We start from the raw sequence: 14,717 nt of genomic DNA on the forward strand, positions 1-14,717 counted from the left end.
TCCCTTTGCTGTTCCTTATCCCCATGACCAGTATTTAGATGAAACAGAACACAGTACCTAACTCTGAACCTTTTCTTACTAGTTATGTTTCAAAAGAACCCAGCTTGAGGTTGAGTTCACAGCTTCAGCAACTGTGGAAACATAGCTACTTTGCAAATTTAGTAAAATTTAGTCTGGAAGTCAGTGAGCAAGCAGGGAATCCCTGAGATACTACTGTTAGCCACTTCAACAACAGCCACATGTAAGGCAAACATGGATCAAGAGCTGCAGGTTTGTCTTTCCTGGTGAGCTAGCTGTGGTGTAACAAACACAACTTCTCTGAAACAGCAGTTCTAAAAAAGACCTCCCTTAAAGATGTCAAAGTGTTCCAAAAGAAAAGCCTTCCTACCATTATCAAGTATAACCATCAGAGGAGCCAGGAGGTCGCACATGCCTTGAACATAACCAACTTCTAGGTGCTCCCAAACATAACTGCAGAAAGAAGAAAACAGAAGAGATAATACGATGCTTAATATTAAAAAACACCTTGCTGCATGCTTGCCTCAAAAATTTAAGTTTGTCTTGCATCTAAAATCTAGCTCCTTTTGGAAGCTTTTAAAGTGTTTTGGCCTAGAGTGTTGCAGAAGATAGGCTTAAAAGTCTAGAGAACTGAGACAATGCAAGTTTTCCTGTACAGTGGTACAAAAGGACAAGTATTTTGGCAAGTTTTTTATGATAGTTCCTAAAGGCCCTGTAAACAATCCACCAAAAGCATAGAGCAGCACTTCAGGCAGGAATATCTCTTGTAATGAAACTTGTTATAGGCTCTTCATATGTTGTGGAAGGAGTAAAAAGAATGCTGTCAACTGTCTACTTACAAGATGAGTTGCCTAATACTGAACCTTTTTCTTCCTATTCCTCTAAAGCTAAATATTGTATTGAAATCTAATATGATTATATGAGTTGAAATTTTAAGCAGCTATTGTAAGCCTCTCTCTCAGAACTTTTTGCTGCTTCAAATTCCAGAGGTCTCACAACCCTGTATTGTTTTCTGCTTGGCTAGAGAGGAATGTTTTACACACACAGCTTGGCTATCAAGAGTTTGTGAAAAAAACAGCTAAGGAAAGCATACCACTTAGTCTATAGAGCAAAGGCCCAGATTTTTAAAAGATACCCTATTTTTTTTTCCAAGTGGAATCTTGGTATCTTTTCCAAGTGGCAAAGTCTATGGAACTTTCAGCTTTAAGTGTGTTTAGTTGAACAGCCCTCAGGGCAATTTATATTCCTAAAAGTGAAACTAGTCTTTTATTGATTCCAGCTGGTCCCAGCAGACAAAGATATTGGTGAATTTTGATCTGAAGATGTAGCCTTTCTGCCTTTTTAGTAGATGCCCCTCAACAATACATCTGAGCACCTCAGAATTATTGTCATCTTTATAGCATCCCATTAGAGCATGGATATATTATCCTCATGAGTAGGAAACCACAGCTAATAATACACTAAGAGAATAGCTCAAGGTGACTGATGGTGTCTGTCTCCTGAAATAGAATCTCTCAAGTCTGCATTCCAAACGTTGGACCATCTATCATACTGTCTACCCCACCACACTATCTGTTCCTTCTTCTTGTAAGTTCATTTTTAATTATCCTTTCTCTCTTGCCCTGAAGTGAGAACTTTTACATAGATTATTATTTTTATATTATAGTTTGCAGATTATGACAGCAGCGTGAAATGTTGTTTAGTTCGCAAGCTAAATGTTGTTTAGTTTACCTGCACATGACATTTCGGAGTTTCTCCAGGTTATCAGCAGTAAAATACCAGTAATTCCGATCACATCTCTGGACATCTTTATCAATTCTGTGCAAATTTAAGGCAACAGTGTCCAGTAATTCTATCTAGAAGAGAAAAGTTTAAGTCAGATCTGCTGTTCAAACCAAAGATGCTTCTTAAAATGCAGGTGAAATAAGATGCAGGCTGCTAAATCTTTTGTAAAGTATTCTGAAACATTTTTAGATAATTTTATCACCATCACCAGCAGAGAGTATGTAGCCAGAGCAGGGCTTATGCCTTTTTACTCCCTCCACAACTGCAAGTGGATTAACAAGAGAATATCCACCAGCAAACCAGAAATAGCTTTACTACCTTCATAAAATAAAATTTTGACCAAATGGTGAATCTGTTCTAAGATACAACTTCCATTAATCACATGTAGCACCATAGGGATTTGTTTAAACTAACTGTACCTGACTTTCCAGGCACAGCAGTACTATAGTACTTCAGTATGTATGTACAGTTATACTGTGGACATACGAGAGCATCAAACTACTTTACTACTGTCAAAAATACCAGGTAAAATGCACATATTTTTATGGATAAATGTTCCAAGTCTGTTCTCTTTGCAAAGGGTTATTAACAGTGGAATAACTCCCACACAGAACTAGAGGCATAAACCCAATTACTGATCTGTTGACAGTGGTAGTAATCATACAGACCATAGAGTCTTAGATCTAGATTTAGGGTTCTGGTTCAATTTGATTAAATGGGGGTTTCAACTTGAATTAAATGACACCAAAATCTTAGAAGTAGTCTTCCCCTCCTTACTTTGGAAATTTTTAGCTACTAGAACTGAACTCATATTCTTCTCCTTGCCTTCCCACTCAAAAAAGGCCCAAAATTTTCCTGCTGTCTCATTTCCAGTATCGCTCAAAATCCAGATGAACAGATTTGGATACAGAGATCCTCAGTTATCTTCCCACTGCCTGTATTTCTAGTTTGGGATTGTGTTTCATTAAATCCTATCAGAAAAAGTACAAGTCTGCTAGAAAAAACAGTGCTCTGCAGAGAGATGATGATACATATGTGGTGACCTACTGTGTAGGATGCAGCACAGACAGAAGCAACATCCATTAAATAGTCCACCTGGGAACACAGCTGCTCTTCAGATACAGAATCCTGAGACTCCAATACAACTGACTTGACTTTCTGCACACGTGGTGTGTCTACATCAGTTCTTTCCAAGTCGGTGCTAGCTTCTTCTTCAGCCCCATCTTCAAAGGAGACGCTCTGCCCGTCATCGATGCTGGACAGGATGCCCGAGGCCACAGAGTAGTTCCGAGAGGATGGCAGCCCGGAGTCGGGAGAGTCAAACTCTACAGACTGCTGCTCTATGGCAGCTACTGCTGCTGGCGTGTCTACAGACACCACAGTGAAAGTGGGGTCATCCTGACCTTTTGAGTCTCGCTCTGCTGAGTCCATTTCATCTACAGATATAAAGACCTGGGAGGGAAAGGGGTGTTCAAAGAAAGCAGGGGAGGGAGAAGAAACAGGAAACATTAATTTAGGAAACAAACCTCCAACCATGAGAGAGAGAAGTGACTATGTTACTTCAGTGCACAAGATCACTGATAAATAGAGCTTCCCTACATGCAAACAGCTGGGAGCTCCCCAGCCTTTATAATGAAACTCCAGATCTAAAAATAATACTAATTTATGGGCTTATAGCAGTCTCCTATGATGATGTCTCCCTCCTTCACAATCTTCAATGGAAAGTACCTTGGAAAGCAGCCAAGCTTCCCTACCTGCAACACCTGCTCTAAGAAATCCGGTCATTGTATGATACCTTTGAAAGGGGCCAACATGCCTCAGGCCTCAGACAATCCAGTTCAACAACTGTTCTTTGAAGTCAAGACTGGCCTTCCTGTTCTTTGCACTGTGCAACTACTTTCCCTCTTTTCTTGCTAAGACATTCTTACTGAACTATTGCAAGTTGCATTTTCTGTTGCCTTAGTGAAATTAGTTGGCTAACTGTCCAAAGTCTGCATAAGTAATGAATGGCCAGAGGCATTTTTGGCAATGGAGACACCAGTCGCCACACACCAACTCTGTCCAACCATGTGACTGTAATTTATAGACCTCTATCCTGATTATACAAATTACAAAGGGGTTAATTCAGTCTGCCTGTCTAGTGCTTAGCACCTTGCCCTAGATTGACAAAGATCCCCTCTTCCAAAGTAAGAGGACCCCAACCTCTCAATCAGGGACAGGACACAGCAAGAATATGGTTTAATGGTAGCAGTCTTTTGATCTATGCCGAATTTGAATAAAGGACCTACAAATAAGAGGTCTATGAAGCAATTTTACTATTGAGAGAAGGATCTTCTGTAGTTGGTGAACCTTAAAGCCCTTAGGCAGGTCCTGATTAAGAACTGCTATAGATTACACAAAATACAAGCTCAATTTTAGCTATATTATGGAGGGTCTACAGATCCAAATTCTCTACAGAATTCAAGTAGCTCCAGACTGATAGAACTGTGTCTGCTTCTAACCTCAGTCTCTGCTTCTCTGGGCTGTGCCTGTGCAAATACTAAGCCTGCTGCACTGTCCGCATTGTATCACTGAATGGGAATGGAGTACTTACATCGTTGCTGATAGTGGAGTCCCTGTGAATCAGTCGCTGGACATGGCTATCAATGCTGCTGCCTGATGAAAATTTTGCCAGTGTGACAGAATGTGATTCTTTCTCTCGCTGCTTTACAATGATCTCACAGGCTTTCCACTCAGCCATGACCTTCTGATACCGGAGAGCAATGTCTTCATCCACCTGCAGACAGACAGATACTGAAAGACTGGTCCTCCTTGAGAGATGGCATTAAAAGATGTGTGGAAGCCAAGAGGGGGGGAATAAAACAAGTGTAATGGCTAAAACTGGAAACCTGAAGCATCCTGAAGCCCTCTTGCTACAGCAGAAATCACTGCGACTGGAAAGCATAATAACTGGAAGAGTAAGATGTTGCAAAGGAGGCGACAGTTGGACATTGACTGCAGGGTATAAATTATCACTGTAGAGGGCAGAAAAGATTCACACAAGTTTGAGTATATGTTATCAGCAGCACTTTGCCATTGTCCAGGAAAGAACAAAATATGTTAGCAGCTTCCTTGTGAAAACTCACATAGAAGTCAGACGCAATCTGATGGAGCGATAGCCAGCTCTAATTGGATTACTCCTATTTTCATTAAACTTTTTTCCCAACTCCTTCTCTATTCCACCTCTAACATAAGCCTTTGTAATGAAGTACAAGTCACAAGTTTATAGATATCAGCTTATACATGAGAGACTCCTGAACAATAGAAATACCAGCTCACATAGCCCAGTCTTATGGCTGCACTGCCCATAGCCAGATGCTGAGGGAACCACTCTGGTTCCCATAGTAATAAAATAGATTTTTGCCACTGCTGGCTTCTTCTGTTGAAAGACAGACACAGAAACCCCCCTTGGGCTATTAAGGGACATGTAGTAATTTTACTGCTTTGTCACTTGTCAAGAGCTGAAGAGAAACCACACTTGTGAGCTGGCTCCAGGCTCTGGACTCTGCTGCCTGGAGTCGCTACTGGAGCGTTCATGCTAAAAGCTGCAGGCTATTTGTCACTTGAGGTAGCTGTGGAATCATAAATCACAAAATACAACAGTTAGTGGAAGGCTGGAGTACAGCCACATTTGGGAATGCCCCAGATACTGATGGATGACTGCAAAAATATCATCAGAAGGCAAAGATGATAAATCATCCATGTTGACTTCTGTTAAGGACGTCAGAAGTTTCCCATACATGCTAATGTTATGACTGTTCTCATCTTGTTCATTTAGTAGACTCTAACATTCAATGGGAAGCTTCATTTAGAGTCCAACAGCATATTTCTTTGAGGAGTCAGTTATTACTGTTATTTACTACTGGTGTTGAGTAGCTCATAGGAACTCCAGGCAAGTTTGGGAACATCCCTGTGTTGGTATGGTACAAACCAAGGGAAAAATAGCCTAAAGGAGCTTGTATTCTGCAGATCAGTTGTTTTATACCCTGCAACATGCCTTTCTGAATTTAGCATAATTCCTGTTGTACAAATAGACTCAAGTTTTCTCTTCCTGCCAAATCTCCTATGTTCTAGATATGCATATATGTGTGCCCTTTGAAGTTGGGGCTACAATCCATGAGTTGTGGCTCCAGATCTCCTGCTCTGAGAACTAAGTGTCTAGTTCCAGACTGACTATATTTCTACACATAGATCATAAATTTGATGGTTCATATTCCTGTGGAGAACAGAGACAGCAAAATGCGATCTGTAGCAAGAAAGCTCTTAATATCCAGTATTTCTTGGAAACAGGAATTAAAAAAAAAGAATAATGAAGAGAGCACTAAATGCAAATGCAATATATTCACATTGCCTCAGGAGGTGCTGCAGTTTAGCCAGATCACTGCTGCTGAAGCTCTGAATTAACTTTATAGAAGTGCTTCAAAGGGACCTATCTTTCTCACCAAGGCAATAAGAGTTAAGGAACAAGTCCACACAGTGCTCTAGAAGCACTTCTTGTCTCAACTTGTACTGTACACACAAAAGGGATGACGAGACAAGTACTTCTCTAGAACAGACACACCTCCCAGCAGGCCTATGGCAGTGTATCAGCCTGGCTGGATATCTGGATTCGCTTTTCCTCTTAGGCAGTTTGCCTGGCCTTCAGGAGATAAGATAATCAACAGGACTTACTGCCCTAGGTGGTTTCAGAAGTGCTCTTCTTCCAGTGCTGGCATCTTGGGAGGGCAGGAAGCTGCCTAAGCAGTGCTCAGTGGAACGTTCTTGCTATACACATTATATCCAGATTACACATTAAGGAAGGAAACATCTAAACACCTTCAAAGGTAACTGGATTAAAGGTGAAGAATTTGGACTGTGACCTAGTTTGAACAGTTAAGGGGTGTATTTCTCCATCTGTGCTCAGAACTGTTTTATGAAGATTAGTGTGAGGAAAAACAACAAGACAAATTGCCTTAGGAAAGAAGAATGCCGCTTAGAAAGTGCCCATGGTTTAGAAGCTAATTTTTCAACTTGAAGGCTCTAAGCCAGGCTGCCTTTGTGATCTGCAGCTGCTCATAGGCCCCCTGGGATATAAAATAATTGGGAGTTCGCAGATGCCAAGTGTTCTGGTTTTGATATACAAACCACTTCTTATCCACTTAATCTGTTTCAGAACAAGATCAGCCACTGCATGAGTGCTACCTCCCTGGCAATAACACAAACAGGAGAGAGCAGATTAACGAGTTAATTACATTCCAGGGCAACCTTCATTACTGTTCTAGACTGTTCAGCAAACTTTTGGGCAATTCTTAATGTCAGTGAAGAGCAATGTTTTATTGACATACAGATCAGAGCTTACCCGTAGTGCAGTGTCCTGCTGTAGTCCAAAGACTGACAGGAGAACTTCCCTCTCCTCAACAGTCAAGAGAGTGAGACTAGCAGCAACGTTAGGGTATCTAATAGCAGACTGGCATTCCCAGTGCACATGAGCCCAAGGACTGCAGGAGACCTACACCAATGTTGGCACTACCTGATCTGCTCATCACAGTAGGCCTACCTTAATTTCTTGCTTCGCACATGAGTCAGCTCTAAAGCTGCATTACGGTATGAACCTGGGCCTATTAAGCACCACTTGAGGGTAATATATTAGCTTAGGCTCAGTCCTGTGATAAAAATGCCACATAGCAATCATAACAACAGCTATATTGGATCAGGTAAAGGCTCAAGTAGCCTAGCAGATGCTTAGGGAAAGCATATGGGAGTAAGGAATGGGAGTATTGCTGTGTTTTTTCCAGCACTCTGGCTTAGGTCTACATCCAGTTTCTGTTCAGTAAGCTTTACTGAGTGAAGGCATGATTGTCTGCCCTGTTTTGCCCAGTGTCTCTCCATATCTGGCTTTATCTGTTTGTTACAGGCCTGGTTTATTATCAAGGCTTTTCTCCAGTAATTACAGCAAATGAAAACACACAGCAAAGAAGGAGAAAGTTGGTATTGCTATAAACAGATTAGTAAAGGTAAATAATATTAACATAACTGGTAGATAGGTAAGTTGTGGTTTCATTAATGGACACTATATACTTAATGTCAAATTTCCAGCTCTGTGAAACAGGGCTGTGACATAACATAGGAAATTATTTATTGATTGTTAGCAGCAGTATGCGAGATATTAAGAGGAAAAATGTCTGATCTGAGACTGTATCTTGTGTTTTAAAAATGCACATCTTATATATGTCTAGGAAAAGCCTAATGAACTTACAAACCAAACCTTCCTTTGGGTATTTTTAGCCTCTAGACAGTGATCCCTAGTGCACTTCAGAAGATACATCTGGGCTGTTCAAACAGCTCCAATAGAAGTCTAAGCATGAAAACGTGGTACCATATAGAGTAGTATTTCAAAGAGCATTTAAAGTATAACTCAGCCAACACATATAAAAGAGAAATTACTCAAACTACTATCCGAATGTCACTGTCACCCCCATTTTATAAATGAAGAATATGGGAAAACAGGATTTGCTCAGGGCAAGCATGTCACAGGTGGAGACTGAACGCAGGGTGCCCTGACTTAGTAAAGAACCTCTTTTTAATGATTTTAAGAGATGATAAAGCAGCAAGGGATTCATATCCATCTACTAACCTGTGTCACTTGTTTTCAGTAGCATTTTCCCTTAGGAATATTAACTAATAATAAATGCTAACACATGCTATTTAGAAAAGAAAACCCACTCTGCAGATGTAACTCAGATCTCCAGAAAGTTGAACTTACCTCATCCATTTCCTTTTTGGCCATGCCGAATTTATAGTGACCTAGCAAGAACGGCCATACCTCCTTTCGAATCTCATGCTGTACCCCACCATAGTAAACTCTTCTTAGTAATTCCAGTTCCTTGTAATTCTACAGCAGTCAGGAGAAAGAGGTATATGAAGGTAATACATCTTTATTTTCCTCAGGCATAATCAAACACATTTAATTCCAAGTAAAAAGACAGTGAAATGCACCCAGGGCACTAAACTTTTGCAACTGGATGTATGGTTTTAAGGCCCTAACTCAAATCCAGTCTAATATAGAAAGCTGTAATATCTCCCATGAAAAGAATCTGATTTGCATAGATTAGAGTCACCACGAGACCATTTGCTTTGATGTTAATTGGTATCTTTGCCATCATCAGAGAAGCAAAGGAAAAGAGACCATAAGAATCGACTCATTTTCACTAGAGACCATCCCAGAAAGACAAGATAGCACCATTAATGATTCACAGTCTCAGTTCTAGGGTATACTGTGCTTGCTACAACAGCATGTTGGAGCTTGTTCAGTGCTCATAAAGGTGTTTTCTTACTTACTTTCTTGTCCTTCTGATACTTGCTCCAGACCTCTTTAGTGAGGCCTCCTGAAGCACTGGCTGGTTTGTCAGGTGGAATAATAGTGTGGTTCACAAGCGCAGATAGATGTGTTCGCACTGTTGACAAATGGCGGCAGTAAGCAAGCCCTGTGGTTGTGGAAGAGAGGAGGCAAGACTTTTATAAATGAGCTATCTACATAATATCAGCAGCCCCTTTTTGGAAGATGAAGCTATGACATTTTAAACCTGCCACTAATATTCCTATATGAAGGAAGCTTGCATTTGTACTGTATAAAAATGAAGAATTGCAATGGAGCCAAAGATTAATTTAATCTTACACAAACAAGAAAAAACAAGTATTACATTGCAACATACAATTACATTGTATCTTCACTAAGCATCAGTTGCTTATTCAAAAGCCATAAATACTGGAATTACTAAATTAAAATACTTGGGTCATGATCACCCCAGTGTCCTGAACTGATATGACTCACTTGGTAAAGATAACAGCCAACAATAAATTTGGGTTTGGGCTGCTTTCTAAAACAAACATGGCCTGATATCCAAACATGGCCCGATACCCATGGCCTTTTAAATAACCATACAGATACCACAAGGGCTGGATATAAGAAGCTTCACTTACATCCATAAAAGGCTCTGGAAACTATTTGTCTCTTCATGCTTTCACACAACATCTTTAATGGAGCTCTGTGGAGATACATTAACAGGAGCATGACAGTTCACATAGACAAAGATCATCATGAATTGTATGCCTGATCCATACACAGCAATTCTTTCTTTGTGCCAAGTTTTATTTAGCTAAAGGACAACAATAATGGAAAAATGTACTTTCAAAAGCATTTTCCCACCATCATTTTGGCCCAAACCATGTTCATCTTGTGTAGTTAGCTACAACTGCTACAGGTGCATTGTGAAGGTCCTTGTCAAATTAGATGAGTTGTTGCCCTTCATTGTAATTGCTAATGATGTGCTGTTATCATCAAATAAATTTCTTCCAGAACTGAATTGTATTAAACTAAATGAAAGAACTGGTTGTAATTCTTCTATCAAAGTGTGACTTGAGAGCAGAAGGGATAGGAGAACAGGGCTTTTTTAATAAACTCAATTTCTTGCTGTGTAACTTCTGTTTTTGTGTTGAGATACTATTTGAAAACTGCTGTTCTTCGTCTCTGGTGCTGCAACCAATAAATCCTCCCTGGCTTTTAACTGTGGCGTGTGCAAAGCTTCCCAGGTAAGCTCTCTGCCCAGCCTGCTTACCTGTCATGGATGCAGTTGCAACCGTTGGGTATATCATATGGAGAGCTGCCTGTTGAGCAGGAGAGACATGAGGAGCCTTGGCTACAATGCTCCAGCTGCCATGAAAGCAAGTTTGTCCCGAAGCCTTGCATCTCTATCATTTCGCTGCTATCTGCAGAAAGAAAAACAGCAGGCCATCAACCTTTTTTCTTCCTTCCCCCTCTTCCTTCTGTGCATCCTGATGGCTTCATGCTTTACTTCTCAGCAGGCTCTAAACCTTGATTGCAAAAAGGGGAGAGCACAGTCCTAGTTGCCTCAGAAATACTGCTCTCAGCACATCTATACCAGCCACATGCTGTGCATGGTCACTTGAGTCACATCCCTTCACCATTTTCTCCTTTCTTCCCCATGCGCAGCCCAGACCATGTTTCAAGAAAACAGAGAAAAGGGTGCTACAATAACAATTAAAACAGGTTCTTGTGTAATGCTATGGTAATGCTGTTTATGGCCAGATGAGATCATCTAACCTGACCTATTTAATACAGGTCTTAGAATTTCACTTTGCAATTCCTAGATCAGCCTTTTAACTGCTAGTCCAGCTAGAGTGAAAGTTTAGCATAAAAGAAATTAAGTAAAATTGACTCAGTTATTTTCAGAAGATGCTTCTTTAGACACTTACTTAGAACCAGATGCTAAAACACTTAGCGCAGAAGGATATTTCAAGTCCTACTGAAGTCAACAGTATGTTTGTAAAAGCAGGATACTCTGGAGGAAGATGTGATCCAACGGTACAGTGCAGCTTCTTGAGTTATGTCTGCTTCATCTAATCTATTTGCTTTTTTAACCTGTTTTGGTAAGGCACCCCCCAAAAAATCATCAGTTGCCTTTAGAAAGCTTGGCTTCAGCTCTTCACCTGTCACAGCTGGCATTTGAGCTTTTGGGTTTTTGTTTTATAATAAATAACTGGCCTTTCAGCTCACCCATGATTAAAATTAAGGCAAATGCCATAGTACTGGAGTTACAAATTAACATTTGTAAGCAAAATCCAGTCCCCTGGGCCGTGCTTTTAAAACATACATAAGTTGGGCGGTAGGGGCAAATCCAAACCATCTCATGCATTTTAAATCAAGGTAGCATAAAGCATTTTAGTAGTGCCTATTGGAAAGTGGGCATAGGTGAGGAAGGAGTGGAGTAAGAACATTTGTTAACAGAAAAAGCACAGGCTCATGCGGAAGCAGTCACGTGTATTTCACTTCACAAAACAGTGTGATGCAAAAATGCTCTTCACCTTAATTCTTCAGGAAGGAGCTGAATGACGCAGTATTTATTACAGCTTCTCATTTGGTTCAAATAAAAACCATTGGACAAACATTTTTAGATGATTATTTTTGCCTCCCCTCTACAGACAAGAAAAGTGGGTTTTTCAGTTTTGTCTATTTTTTTTTAAAGAAACAAGGAAAGAACCCCACAGAACCTAAAGATTCAGATGAAAGGTACCTGAATTAGTGAAGAATTAGAGTGAACAGCATCTTTTATTTAATTGTAGTGGTGTTATCTGTAACCTTAGCTACATGCAAAAGTCAAGCATGTTGCAAAATGTAAAAGCAAATGGCTAGCAAACCTGCTACAACAGTGTTGTCATTATTTAAAAGGGATGCCGCTGGACAGACAACAGCCAATCACCAACAAGAATCATTACTCAAATAGCAGACATAATCCTAACTATACTGTTACCTTAAGATAAAAGAAAGCCAGACATCTGACAGCTACTCTAGCAGGATGATTTAACATTTCCATTACCTGACTAAAGAATAAATTGTGTTCATCATGTTTTAGATCACAGCATTAGCCCCATACTTATATACGTGGCAGTGTTAGACCTCATCCTTTTCTGTTATCATCCATATGAGAAATGATCACTTAAGACGTGCAGGAACTTCCTGAAACAGTACCTTTCTTCACGGGGAAGACTGCATTTCCAAATTGCCTCCCATCCATACCTTCCAAGAACCCTTTATTAACTTGGGCTGGGCATTATCAGTGGTTAGGGGTTACTACACTGGGATAAGTGTGTGGGCAACCTATGAGAAATGAGAAGGATTTCTCTGAACACATGTTCATACCCTGTCTAAACAGAACTTAAGCACTAAACAGATGCAGGGCAACTTTTCTCTCCTATGGCCAGTTTCACCAGACCAGAGAGAATATCCATTTGGAACTAAACTCCTTGTTGTGCTATTTTAAGGTATGAGAGTGTCTTATCTTGATTCAAGATACATTGTGTTTTTGCAAATTTGAGATATTAGGGAACAGAAGCACCAGAAAAACCATGTTCCTGCTAAAGCAGTGAATGAAAAATATAGACAAAGAAACAAACTTGTAAACAGTAGCTCTCCTCCTTATTTCCTCTGCAGATGTCCAACTCCTGACAGCTACTTTACAGCCTGTTGGTGTACAGAGAAGCTCCTGATCTTGCTGCTACACTCCAGTTATCAGGAAGAGGCAGAGGCTGTTCTTTCGATTATAACAGGAGCCTGCCAGATATGTCACATGCACTCAAAGGATATCAAGGCCAAGAGTCTGTTAGTATGGAAACTGTGCAGTAACTGGTAAGCCTGGAGGCAGGAGGGATTTCAGCTGAAGTAGTGGACAGGCCTGGACATCTCCTGGCTGTCTTCTAATCAGCTGCAAGTCTTAGAACACTAGCTATCCATGAGGGTTTTGCCCTGCTGAGTGGATTACTTTATACACCATTCAGCTTCCTCCTTTGAGGAAGGAAGGACTTAACAGTCTCCACAACTACACTATTAGACCCTGAAAGCTTGCTAATTAATCCACTTCTTGAGAGGGGCAACTTGATACATCTGTTATGAATGGCTTTAAAAAAAGAATGAGATGACAAATTTTTAAAGAATAGAGAATCTTGCAGCAGATCATCTGAAACCCACCTAGCCTATGAATACAAGAGGTGGAATGAAAGCACCTAAACAGGGAAAGACATTGACCTCCACACTATCTTCTCTGCACTCTGCTGGTCCATTGTAGAGTCATCCGGGCTGTGGGAGCATGCATACTTGCACCAGCCCAGGGCTCAAATTGCATTCACTATACTTCTGTCCTTCCTATTCTGTCCACTCAGGCATGCTCCATTCCTGACTTTGCCCAGCACGTTGCACTATTATTGCTGTAACAGTGGGCCTCTGACCTCTTCCAATATAAGACTGCTCTTTTCAGTCTGTTACAACGTACACATAACTCATGGAGGAAGAATATGAAGACCTGTTACAGTCCTCACTCTCCTTTGTGAACATGCTCTAGTATCCACCTTTTATGAAGGTTGGGACAGGAAGTATCTGAAAGGAGAGAAGGTTGGTTTCTTCAGCAGCACAGATACTTGAAGGAGAGGGAAGGTGTTGCTGTTTCCATTTTCCATGGGTTGCGAGCCTATTCCTAGCCTCCCTGCACGTTCGACTAAGTCCCCTGATCTCAAGGTGGAAGTGAAATGTTTTGCCCTGTAATAATGCCAACACTGTTGTATGCATCAGTGGAACGAGCTGCAATAGAGCTCTGGGACACAGTGGGAGGAGGATAAAAACCTTTCATCCTATTAGGAGCTGTGAGGTTCCGAGAGCAGATCATTGATAGCATTGCGTGTAGCTTATCTTCCTCCTCCTCGTCATCGTCAACAGAGGCAGAGCGGCTGGCAGCTAAGTGGTGGTAGTTAATAGTTACTGCTCAAAGAAAATAGTGAAAGAGGAGCATAAGAAGAGAGAACTTGGTTCTGCGGGAAAGCTCAAAAGGACACGTTCAGCAAAGACAAAAGGAGTTGAATCCTGCCCTCTTCTTGAGGGTACAAGCTCCTGTGCAGGTGGGTCGGAAAGATGAGTTTCTTACAGAAAAACATGCTGCACCAAACACAGGCCAGCTTTTGACTGTGCATGGGCTGTGTTCCCAGGGCACAAATGTCACGTCATGGCAATGGAGAAAGGTCCCAGTGCCAGCCTGCAGTAGGTGAGCATGCTTTTTAGCAAAACTCCATGGGAATCCATGGCTCCAACCAGCTTCCCTCCTTCACCATGCTCAAATCAATGCTGTGGCCTCTTCTCCACTCTGATACCTGTGCCAGGTGCATCTGAGCAGGAAACAGTCTGGTCCCCAGCTCTGTCTGGCGCTGCAAACATGCACGGTATGGGTCTACCTCTAAGGAAGCACAAGGCAGAAGCCAGCTATGTCTTGACTCAGCAGGCAGGTCTGTGCTGAGTGCGCCCACAGGATCTGCGGTCCCCTTGACTTAGGCAAATG

At 41.2% G+C, this 14,717-nt stretch overlaps 1 protein-coding gene across 7 annotated transcripts in view; it reads right to left on the reverse strand.

The window, feature by feature from the left end:
* Positions 1-14,717, reverse strand: part of SGSM2 (small G protein signaling modulator 2) — a 79,163-nt gene that overhangs the window by 8,263 nt on the left and 56,183 nt on the right. For 4 of the 7 annotated variants that reach the window (XM_026106581.2, XM_026106599.2, XM_026106578.2 and 1 more), the window contains 9 exons: positions 14,012-14,146; positions 10,437-10,587; positions 9,802-9,866; positions 9,160-9,305; positions 8,585-8,713; positions 4,397-4,579; positions 2,851-3,255; positions 1,750-1,874; positions 389-471 (listed from right to left, as the gene is read on the reverse strand). In XM_026106581.2, the coding sequence (XP_025962366.2) occupies positions 389-471; positions 1,750-1,874; positions 2,851-3,255; positions 4,397-4,579; positions 8,585-8,713; positions 9,160-9,305; positions 9,802-9,866; positions 10,437-10,587; positions 14,012-14,146 (1,422 nt within the window). The remainder of the gene's footprint in view (positions 1-388; positions 472-1,749; positions 1,875-2,850; positions 3,256-4,396; positions 4,580-8,584; positions 8,714-9,159; positions 9,306-9,801; positions 9,867-10,436; positions 10,588-14,011; positions 14,147-14,717) is intronic. The other 3 variants (XM_026106619.2, XM_026106609.2, XM_026106591.2) reach the window with 2 other exon arrangements.

This window comes from Dromaius novaehollandiae, chromosome 19 (assembly GCF_036370855.1).
Source record: "Dromaius novaehollandiae isolate bDroNov1 chromosome 19, bDroNov1.hap1, whole genome shotgun sequence".
Taxonomy (NCBI): domain Eukaryota; kingdom Metazoa; phylum Chordata; class Aves; order Casuariiformes; family Dromaiidae; genus Dromaius; species Dromaius novaehollandiae.